The sequence below is a fragment of the Agelaius tricolor genome, unplaced genomic scaffold (assembly GCF_023055355.1).
Source record: "Agelaius tricolor isolate 1412-34295 unplaced genomic scaffold, bAgeTri1.0.p SCAF_99, whole genome shotgun sequence".
In the NCBI taxonomy this organism is placed as follows: domain Eukaryota; kingdom Metazoa; phylum Chordata; class Aves; order Passeriformes; family Icteridae; genus Agelaius; species Agelaius tricolor.
Window position 1 is genome coordinate 100,835 of NW_027269359.1, and position 11,552 is coordinate 112,386.

The window sequence follows — 11,552 nt, forward strand, 5'->3', positions numbered from 1 at the left end:
CGGGCAGCACCGGGAGCTGCAGGACGGGTTCCTCATGGATACATTCACATTTATATTTATATTTTTAGGACTCCCCTCAGTACCCTCTCTCCATGGACTCCCCTCCCTGGCCCCGGTTCCGCTCTGGTTTCTCCCAGCTCCTGGTGTCCCTGGTGTCCCGTGGGCAGCACCGGGAGCTGCAGGACGGGTTCCTCATGGATTCCCTGCTCTCGTTCCTCACGGGCCTGGCCGACTCCCAGGTGCGCCCGTTCCGCCACACGGGCACCCTGGCAGGTGGGGCTGCCCCACTCCTGCCCTGGCCTCTCTTCTCCTGCTTTTCCCACTTCTTTCCTGATTTTTCCTCTTTTTTCCTGCTTTTTCTCAGCTTTTTCCCCTTTTTTTTCTTATTTTTTATTGGTTTTTTATGATTTTTTTCTCTTTTTTTCTATTTTTTCTTGGTTTTTCTCACATTTTTCCCCTTTTTTTTTTTTTTTATTGTTTTTTCATTTTTTTTTCTTTTTTTTCTCTTTTTTCTTGATTTTTCTCACTTTTTTCCCTTTTTTTCTTATTTTTTATTGTTTTTTTCATGATTTTTCTCTCTTTTTTTTTCTATTTTTTCTTTGTTTTTCTCACTTTTTTTCTGTTCCTTTCTCTTTCAATATTTTCCACTATTTTTTCTCTTGTTTTTTTGGTTCTTTCTGTTTGTTTTTTTTTTTTTTTCCTGATGTTTCTCTCTTTTGTTTTTCTCTTTTTTCTCTGGTTTTCCTCCTTTTTTCCTGGTTTTTTCTGGGTTTTTTTCTCACTTTTTTTCTCTTTTCTTTTTCTTGTTTTTTTACCCTGTTTTTTCCCTGCTCTTTTCCTTAGTTTGTCTCATTTTTTCCCATCTTTTTCTCATTTTTTTTCCCATTTTCCCCCAATATTTCCCATTTCCCCCATATTTCCCTATTCCTCCCCAATATTTCCCATTTCCCCCCATATTTCCCATTGTCCCAATTTTTGCCCATTTTCCCCCTGTTTTTTGCCCGTTTCCCCCAATATTTCTCCATTTCCCCCCATATCTCCTCATATCTCCCCATATTTCCCGTTTTTCCCGTTTTCCCCGTTTTTGCCCCAATATTTCCCATTTTCCCTGTTTTCCCCTGTTTTTACCCCATCTCCCCCATTTTTCCCATTTCCCTCCGTTTTCACCCCATATTTCCCCCCATTTTTCCCATTTCCCCGTTTTTCCCCATATTCCCCATTTTTCCCCGTTTTCCCCATTCCCCCCCAATATTCCCATTTTTCCCCCATTTTTCCCGTTTTCACACCATATTTCCTGTTTTTCCCGTTTTCACCCCATATTTCCCATTATTCCCATTTTTCCGTTTTCACCCCATCTCCCCCATTTTTCCCGTTTTCCCCCATTTTCCCCCGTTTCCCCCCATATTCCCCATTTTCCCCGTTTTCCCCGTTTTCCCCCATTTCCCCCCCAATATTTCCATTTTTCCCCCATATTCCCCATTTTCCCCGTTTTCCCCGTTTTCCCCCATTTTCCCCCCCAATATTCCCATTTTTTCCCCCATTTTTCCCGTTTTCCCGTTTTTCCCCCATTTCCCCCCCATATCTCCCCATTTTTCCCCTTTTCCCTCCCATATTCCCCATATTCCCCATTTTTCCCCCGTTTTCACCCCATTTTTCCCCTATTTTTCCCGTTTCCCCCCCATTTTTCCCGTTTTTCCCCCATTTTCCCCCCATTTTTCCCGTTTTCCCCCGTTTTTCCCCCCATCCCAGCGCTGAAGGTTCTGAGCTCTCTGGTGGAGCTGGCGCTGGGGCTGGGCCGGCAGCAGCGGAGCTGCGAGCGCCTCCTGGCGGCCGAGCGGGGAAAGGAGCCCGGCCGGAGGGGCAGCGAGCGCCTCGAGAGCCTCAGGGACAGGCACGGCCAGGTGGGCACGGAATGGGGAGAAAAACCGGGATTTTGGGCAAAAACGGGGAGAAAATGGGACAAAAACACGGGAAAAAATGGGGGGAAAAACGGGGGGAAACTGAGCCAAAACAGGGCAGAAAGAGCCCGGGCTGAGGGGCAGCGAGCGCCTGGAGACGCTGAGGGACAGGCACGGCCAGGTGGGCACAAGGGGAAATGGGGAGAAAAACCGGGATTTTGGGAAAAAACGGGGTGAAAATGGGGAAAAATGGGGGGAAAACACTAAAAAATGGGGGAAAAATGGGGAAAAATGGGGGAAAAATGGGGCAGAAAGAGCCCGGCCTGAGGGGCAGCGAGCGCCTGGAGACGCTGAGGGACAGGCACGGCCAGGTGGGCATGAGGGGAAATGGGGAGAAAAACCGGGATTTTGGGCAAAAACGGGGAGAAAATGGGGAAAAAGACAAAAAAATGGGGAAAAGTGGGGAAAAACGGGGGAAAAATGGGGAAAAATGGGGGAAAAATGGGGCAGAAAGAGCCCGGGCTGAGGGGCAGCGAGCGCCTGGAGAGCCTCAGGGACAGGCACGGCCAGGTGGGCACGGAATGGGGCCAAAAACCGGGATTTTGGGCAAAAACGGGGAGAAAATGGGGAAAAACACAAAAAAATGGGGAAAAGTGGGGAAAAACGGGGGAAAAATGGGGAAAAATGGGGGAAAAATGGGGCAGAAAGAGCCCGGCCTGAGGGGCAGCGAGCGCCTGGAGAGCCTCAGGGACAGGCACGGCCAGGTGGGCATGATGGGAAATGGGGAGAAAAACCGGGATTTTGGGCAAAAACGGGGAGAAAACACGAAAAAATGGGGGGAAAACACTAAAAAATGGGAAAAAAAATGGGAAAAAATGGAGCAAAAATGGAGCAAAGATGGGGCAGAAAGAGCCCGGCCGGAGGGGCAGCGAGCGCCTGGAGACGCTGAGGGACAGGCACGGCCAGGTGGGCACGGAATGGGGAGAAAAACCGGGATTTTGGGCAAAAACGGGGAGAAAATGGGACAAAAACACGGGAAAAAATGGGGGGAAAAACGGGGGGAAACTGAGCCAAAACGGGGCAGAAAGAGCCCGGCCTGAGGGGCAGCGAGCGCCTGGAGAGCCTCAGGGACAGGCACGGCCAGGTGGGCACGGAATGGGGCCAGAAACCGGGATTTTGGGCAAAAACGGGGAGAAAATGGGGAAAAACACAAAAAAATGGGGGGAAAAACGGGGGGAAACTGAGCCAAAACGGGGCAGAAAGAGCCCGGCCTGAGGGGCAGCGAGAGCCTGGAGAGCCTCAGGGACAGGCACGGCCAGGTGGGCACGGAATGGGGAGAAAAACCGGGATTTTGGGCAAAAACGGGGAGAAAATGGGGAAAAACACAAAAAAAAGGGAAAAATGGGGAAAAAAACATGAAAAAAAAGAGAAAAAATGGAGCAAAAATGGGGGAAAGGAGCCCGGCCTGAGGGGCAGCGAGCGCCTGGAGAGCCTCAGGGACAGGCACAGCCAGGTGGGCATGAGGGGAAATGGGGAGAAAAACCGGGATTTTGGGAAAAAACGGGGAAAAAATGGGACAAAAACACGGGAAAAAATGGGGGGAAAAACGGGGGGAAACTGAGACAAAACAGGGCAGAAAGAGCCCGGGCTGAGGGGCAGCGAGAGCCTGGAGAGCCTCAGGGACAGGCACGGCCAGGTGGGCATGAGGGGAAATGGGGAGAAAAACCGGGATTTTGGGAAAAAACGGGGAGAAAACACAAAAAAACAGGGAAAAAATGGGAAAAAACGGGGAGAAAATGGGGTAAAAGCACAAAGAAATGGGGCAGAAAGAGCCCGGGCTGAGGGGCAGGGAGAGCCTGGAGAGCCTCAGGGACAGGCACAGCCAGGTGGGGATGAGGGGAAATGGGGCCAGAAACCGGGATTTTGGGCAAAAACGGGGAGAAAACACAGAAAACCACAAAAAAAACGGGGAAAAATGGGGCAAAAATGGGCAAAAAAATGGGAAAAATGGAGCAAAAAAGGAGTGGAAAATAGCAGAAAATTGGAAAAATGGTGGGAAAAACCCAGGAAATGGGGGAAAATCAGGATTTTGGGTAGTTTTGGGTGAAAATTTGGGAATTTTGAGGGGTTTTAGGTGGAAATTTGGGGATTTTAGGGGATTTTAGGTGAAAATTTGGTAGTTTTGGGAGATTTTAGGTGAATATTTGGGAATCTTGGATTTGGGATGGGATTTGTGGATTTGGGGGGGATTTTGGTAATTTTGGGGGGATTTTAGGTGAAAATGTGGGGGTTTTGGGGGATTTTGGTGGAACTTGGGTGGAATTTTGTGGGATTTTGGTGGGATTTTGGCGGATCTTTTTGGGAATTTTGTGGGATTTTGGTGAATTTGGGTGGAATTTTGTGGGATTTTTTGTGGCATTTTGGTGGATTTTGGTGAATTTGGTGGGATTTGGGTGGATTTTGGTGGATCTCGGGTGGGATTTTGGTGGATTTTTTTGGGAATTTTGGTGAATTTGGGTGGAATTTTGTGGGATTTTGGGTGGAATTTTGGTGGATTTTGGTGAATTTGGGTGGGATTTTGTGGTTTTTGGGTGGAATTTTGTGGTTTTTGGGAGAATTTGGGTGGAATTTTGGGGATTTTGGGAATCGCAGCTGAGGGAGCAGCAGGAGGAGCTGGAGCTGCTGATGAACGGAATCTTCAAAGGCGTCTTCGTGCATCGGTACCGGTGAGAAAACGGGGAAAAACGGGGGGAAAATGGGAAAAACGGGGGGAAAATGGGAGAAAATGGGGGGAAAATGGGAAAAACGGGGGGAAAATGGGAAAAATGGGGAATAAATGGGAGAAAATGGGGGGAAAATGGGAGAAAAATGGGCAGGAAATGGGGAGAAAATGGGGAAAAACAGGGGGAAAATGGGAAAAATGGGGGGAAAATGGGAAAAACGGGGAGAAAATGGGGAAAACGGGGGGAAAATGGGAAAAACGGGGAATAAATGGGAGAAAATGGGAAAAACGGGGGGAAAATGGGAAAAATGGGGAGGAAATGGGGGGAAATGGGGAAAAATGGGGGGGAAATGGGGAAAATGGGGGGGAAATGGGGAAAAATGGGAGAAAATGGGGGGAAATGGGGAAAAATGGGGGGGAAATTGGGAAAAATGGGGGGAAATTGGGAAAAATGGAGAAAAACGGAGAAAATGGGGGGAAATTGGGAAAAATGGGGAAAATGGGGAAAAATGGGGGGAAATGGGGAAAAATGGGGGAAAATGGGGAATAAATGGGGAAAAACGGGGAGGAAATGGGGAAAAATAGGGAGAAAAATGGGGAAAATTGGGAAAAATGGGGTGAAAATGGGAGAAAGTGTGGGAAATGGGAGAAAAATGGGGAAAAAATGGGAAAATCAGGGAGAAAATGGGGGGAAATGGGAGAAAATGGGGGGAAATGGGGAAAAAACGGGAGAAATGGGGGGAAATGGGGAAAATCAGGGAGAAAATGGGGAAAATCAGGGAAAAGGGGCAAAGGGGAGGATTTTGGGCGGATTTTGGGGTCCAGGGGGGAATTTTGGGGGCAAAGGGGAAGATTTTGGGTGTATTTGGGTTGGATTTGGGTGATTTGGGGTGGATTTGGGTGGATTTTGGGTGGATTTTGATTCATTTTGGTGCATTTTGGGGCATTTTGGGGCATTTTGGGTGCATTTGGGTGGATTTTGGTTCATTTTGGTTCATTCTGGGTGCATTTGGGTTCATTCTGGGTGGTTTTGGATGCATTTTGGGTGGATTTTGGTTCATTTTCAGTGGATTTTGGTGCATTCTGGGTGGATTCTGGGTGGATTTTGGTTCATTCTGGGTGGATTTGGATGGATTTTGGGGTGGATTTTGGGGTGGATTTTGGTGCATTTTGGGGCATTTTGGTTCATTCTGGGTGGATTTTGGGGCATTTTAGTTCATTCTGGGTGGATTTTTGTTCATTCTGGGTGGTTTTGGGTGGATTTTGGGGCATTTTGGGCCCTTTTGGGTTCATTTTGGGTGCATTTTGGGGCATTTTGGTCCCTTTTGGATGCATTTTGGGTGGATTCTGGGGCATTTTGGTCCCTTTTGGATGCATTTTGGGGCATTTTGGGGCATTTTGGTCCCTTTTGGGTACATTTTGGGTGGATTCTGGGGCATTTTGGGGCATTTGTGTTCATTCTGGGTGGATTTGGATGGATTCTGGGTGGATTTTGGGGCATTTTGGTCCCTTTTGGGTACATTTTGGGTGGATTTTGGGCCCTTTTGGGTGCATTTTGGGGCATTTTGGTCCCTTTTGGGTACATTTTGGGTGGATTTTGGGGCATTTTGGGTCCTTTTTCAGGGACGTGGTGCCCGAGATCCGCGGGCTCTGCATGGAGGAGCTGGGGCTGTGGGTGAGGAGATTCCCCGAGTCCTTCCTGACTGACAGCCACCTCAAATACCTGGGCTGGACCCTGCACGACAAGGTGGGCACAGAAATGGGGTGAAAAACGGGGAAAATGGGAAAAAATGGGAAAAAATCCAAAAAAACGGGGAAAAAATCCGAAAAAATGGGAAAAAACGGGGAGAAAATGGAGAAGATGGGGAATTCCTGACCAACAGCCACCTCAAATACCTGGGCTGGACCCTGCATGACAAGGTGGGCACAGAAATGGGGTGAAAAATGGGGAAAATGGGAAAAAATGGGAAAAAACGGGGAAAAAATCTGAAAAAATGGGAAAAAACGGGGAGAAAATGGGGAAAAAATGGAGAAAATGGGGAATTCCTGACTGACAGCCACCTCAAATACCTGGGCTGGACCCTGCACGACAAGGTGGGCACAGAAATGGGGTGAAAAACGGGGAAAATGGGAAAAAACCCGAAAAAATCCGGAAAAAATCCGAAAAAATGGGGAAAAAATGGGAAAAAATGGGGGAAAATGGGGAATTCCTGACCAACAGCCACCTCAAATACCTGGGCTGGACCCTGCACGACAAGGTGGGTGCAAAAATGGGGTGAAAAACGGGGAAAATGGGAAAAAATAAAAAAAAATCCGAAAAAACGGGGAAAAAATGGGAAAAAATGGGAAAAAATGGGGAAAAATGGAGAGAAATGGAGAAAAATGGGAAAAAATTGGGAAAAATGGGGAAAAATGGGAAAAAATGGGAAATTCCTGAGTGAGGCCCCTCAGGTGCCTGGGGTGGAGCCTGCACAGGAATGTGGGTGTGGAAATGGGGGAAAAATGGGAAAAAATCCAGAAAAAATCTGGAAAAAATGGGAAAAAACAGGGAAAATCAAAAAAAAATGGAGAAAAATGGGGAAAAATGGAGAAAAATGGGGAAAAATGGGAAATTCCTGGGCCCTTCCTGAGTGAGGCCCCTCAGGTTTCTGGGCTGGACCCTGCTCTGCAATGTGGGTGTGAAAATGGGGGAAAATGGGAAAAATCCCGAGAAAATGGGGAAAAACGGGAAAAAAATGGGGGAAAAATCCAAAAAAATGGGGAAAAATGGGAAAAACGGGGGAAAAATGGAGAAAAAATGGGGAAAAATGGGAAGAAATGGGAAATTCGTGGGCCCTTCCTGAGTGAGGCCCCTCAGGTGCCTGGGGTGGAGCCTGCACAGGAATGTGGGTGTGGAAATGGGGAAAAATGGGAAAAAATGGGGAGAAATCCGAAAAAAATGGGAAAAAAAGGGGAAATATGGGAAAATCATTGGAAAAATGGGGGAAAAACAGGGGAAAAATGGGAAATTCCTGGGCCCTTCCTGAGTGAGGCCCCTCAGGTTCCTGGGCTGGACCCTGCTCAGCAATGTGGGTGTGAAAATGGGAAAAAATGGGGAAAAATCCGAAAAAAATGGGGAAAAATCCAAAAAAATAGGGAAAATGGGAAAAAACGGGGAAAAAATGGAGAAAAATGGGAAGAAATGGGAAATTCCTGAGTGAGGCCCCTCAGGTTTCTGGGCTGGACCCTGCTCTGCAATGTGGGTGTGAAAATGGGGGAAAAATGGGAAAAAATGGGGAAAAATCCAGAAAAAATCCGAAAAAAATGGAAAAAAATGGGAAAAAATGGGAAAAAAATTGGGAAAAAATGGGGAAAAATGGGGGAAAACAGGGGAAAAATGGGGAATTCCTGAGTGAGGCCCCTCAGGTTCCTGGGCTGGACCCTGCCCAGCAACGTGGGTGTGAAATGGGGGAAAAATGGGAAAAAATGGGAAAAAATTGGGGAAAAATCCGAAAAAAATGGGAAAAATGGGAAAATGGGGAGAAAAACGGGGGAAAATGGGAAAAAATGGAGAAAAATGGAGAAAAATGGGAAGAAATGGGAAATTCCTGGGCCCTTCATGAGTGAGGCCCCTCAGGTGCCTGGGGTGGAGCCTGCACAGGAATGTGGGTGTGGAAATGGGGGAAAATGGGAAAAAATGGGGAAAAATGGGTGAAAATGGGAAAAAGAATGGGAAAAAATGGGAAAAATTGGAAAAAATTGGGAAAAAATTGGGAAAAATGGGGAGAAAATGGGGAAAAATGGGGAATTCCTGAGTGAGGCCCCTCAGGTTCCTGGGGTGGAGCCTGCTCAGGAATGTGGGTGTGAAAATGGGGGAAAAATGGGAAAAATCCCGAGAAAATGGGGAAAAATGGGAAAAGTCCTGTGGCAAATGCTGGGAAATGGCAGAAATTCCATTTTTTCCCCTTTTTTTCCCTTTTTTGCCCCATTTTGCCCCTGCAGCAGGGGGAGGTGAGGCTGAGCTGTGTCAGGGCCCTGCAGGGAATTTATGGAAATCCTGAAATGGCCCCAAACCTGGAGCTCTTCACTGCCAGGTTCAAGGTGAGCGGGGAAAATGGGGAAATATTGGGGAAAAAAAGGGAAATATTGGGGGAAAATTGGGAAAAATGGGGGAAAATGGGGGAAAAAAAGGAAATATTGGGGGAAAAATGGGGGAAATGGGGGAAAAAAAGGGAAATATTGGGGGGAAAATGGGAAATATTGGGAGAAAATGGGGGGAAATGGGGGAAATGGGGAAAAAAGGGAAATATTGGGGGAAAGAAATGGGAAATATTGGGGAAAATGGGAAAAAATGGGGGAAATGGGGAAAAAAAGGGAAATATTGGGGGAAAATGGGGAAAAAAAGGGAAATATTGGGGGAAAATGGGAAAAAATGGGGGAAATGGGGAAAAAAAGGGAAATATTGGGGGAAAAATGGGGGAAATGGGGAAAATAAATGGGGGAAAATGGGAAATATTGGGGGAAAACGGGAAATATTGGGGGAAAATGGGAAATATTGGGGAAAATGGGGGGAAATGGGAAATATGGGAAATATTGGGGGGGAAATGGGAAAAAATGGGAAATATTGGGGGAAATGGGAAAAAATGGGGGAAAATGGGGAAAAAAAGGGAAATATTGGGGGAAAATGGGAAATATTGGGGGGAATGGGGAATATTGGGGGGAAATGGGGAAAAGGAATGGGGAAAATGGGAAATATTGGGGGAAAATGGGGAAAAAAGGGAAATATTGGGGGAAAATGGGAAATATTGGGGGAAAATGGGAAATATTGGGGGGAAAATGGGAAATATTGGGGAGAAAAATGGGAAATACTGGGGGGAAATGGGGGAAAATGGGAAAAAATGGGGAATATTGGGGGAAAGAAATGGGAAATATTGGGGAAAATGGGAAATATTGGGGGGAAAAGGGGAAATATTGGGGGGAAAATGGGGAAAATGGGAAATATTGGGGAGAAAAATGGGAAATATTGGGGGGGGGAAATGGGGAAAAGGAATGGGGAAAAATGGAAAATATTGGGGAAAAATTGGGGAAAAATGGGAAATATTGGGGAAAATGGGAAATATTGGGGAAAATGGGGGGAAATGGGAAATATTGGGGGGGAAATGGGGAAAAATGGGAAATATTGGGGAGGAAAATGGGGAAAAGAAATGGGGGAAATGGGAAATATTGGGGAAAATGGGGAAAAGGAATGGGGAACAGAATTGGGGGAAAATGGGGGAAAATGGGAAAAATGGGAAAAAGAAATGGGGGAAAATGGGGGGAAAAGAAATGGGGAAAATGGAAAATATTGGGGGGGAAATGGGGAAAATGGGGAAAAAGAAATGGGGAAAAAAGGGGAAAAATGAATGGGGAAAGTGGGGGGAAATGGGGAGGAAAATTGGGAAAATGGAGAGAAAAGTGGGGAAAATGGAATAAAAATTCTCTGGAATGAGGGAAAATGGGATTGACAAACCTGGAATGGGGGAAAAGTGGGAAAATGGGATAAAAATGGGATAAAATGGAATTATAGTGGGATAAAAATGGAATAAAAATGGGATAAAATGGAATAAGGTGGCCCTGGAGGGGCTGAGGATGGGGAATTTGGGGATTTGGAGAATTTGGGAATTGGGAATTTTGGGATTTGGGGATTTGTGGATTTGGGATTTGGGAATTTTGGAATTTTGGGGAATTTTTGGGATTGGGGATTTTTGGGATTTGGGGATTTTGGGGATTCGGGGAGTTGGGGTTTTTGGGATTTGGGATTTAGGATTTGGGGATTTTGGGAATTGAGGATTTGGGGAAATTTGGGGATTTTGGGATTTGGGGATTTGGGGATTTGGGAATTGAGAATTTGGGAATTTGGGATTTGGGGAATTTGGGGGATTTGGGATTTGGGGATTTGGGAATTTGGGAATTGGGGAATTTGGGGTTTTGGGGAATTTGGGATTTGGGGGATTTGGGGAATTTTGGGGAATTTGGGAATTGGGAATTGGGGAAATTTGGGGGAGATTTGGGGATTTGGGGATTTGGGGAATTGGGATTTGGGGAATTGGGGTTTTTGGGATTTGGGGATTTTGGGATTTGGGGATTTGGGAATTTGGGATTTGGGGATTTGGGTGATTTGGGGATTTGGGGAATTGGGGTTTTTGGGATTTGGGGATTTTTGGGGAATTTTGGGGAATTTTGGGGGTTTTTGGGGGTTTTTGGGGATTTTTGGGGAATTTTGGGGATTTTGGCCCTGCAGCCCCGGTTGGTGGCCATGGCCCACGACAAAGAGCCCCAGGTGGCCCTGGAGGTGCTGAGGCTGCTCAGGGCCATGGACAGGTGAGGCTGGGAATGATGGGGGAAATTTGGGAATAATTTGGGAATTTGGGGAAGAATTTGGGAATTTTGGGAATTGGGGGATTTGGGGGCAGCAATTTGGGAGTTTGGCGGGGGAAAATCTGGAATTTGGGGTTAAATCCTGATTTTTCTGGGGGGAATTCTGACCCCAAAATCCAGGAATTCTGACCCCAAACCATGAAAATTCCAGCCCCAAAACCCCTGGGAATTCCAGCCCCACAATCCGGGAATTCTGACCCCAAAATCCTGGGAATTCCAGCCCCAAAATCCGGGAATTCTGACCCCAAAATCCTGGGAATTCCAGCCCCAAAAATCCGGGAATTTCACCCCAAAACCCCTGGGAATTCCAGCCCCCACAATCCGGGAATTCTGACCCCAAAATCTGGGAATTCCAGCCCCAAAATCCAGGAATTCTGACCCAAAACCCCTGGGAATTCCAGCCCCAAAATCCGGGAATTCTGACCCCAAAATCCTGGGAATTCCAGCCCCAAAATCTGGGAACTCTGACCCCAAAACTCTTTGGAATTCCAGCCCAAAATCCAGGAATTCTGACCCCAAAATCCTGAAGATTCCAG

The 11,552-nt window shown here is 46.8% G+C and overlaps 1 protein-coding gene across 1 annotated transcript in view; it reads left to right on the forward strand.

Moving 5' to 3' along the window:
• The first annotated feature begins 54 nt into the window (after positions 1-54).
• The window catches only part of LOC139585986 (cohesin subunit SA-3-like), a 45,288-nt gene continuing 33,790 nt past the window's right edge, over positions 55-11,552 (forward strand). Inside the window, exons 1-6 of the mRNA XM_071419089.1 lie at positions 55-273; positions 1,750-1,901; positions 4,551-4,624; positions 6,244-6,367; positions 8,602-8,700; positions 10,880-10,959. Of these exons, the coding sequence (XP_071275190.1) occupies positions 93-273; positions 1,750-1,901; positions 4,551-4,624; positions 6,244-6,367; positions 8,602-8,700; positions 10,880-10,959 (710 nt within the window). The 5' untranslated portion in view covers positions 55-92. The remainder of the gene's footprint in view (positions 274-1,749; positions 1,902-4,550; positions 4,625-6,243; positions 6,368-8,601; positions 8,701-10,879; positions 10,960-11,552) is intronic.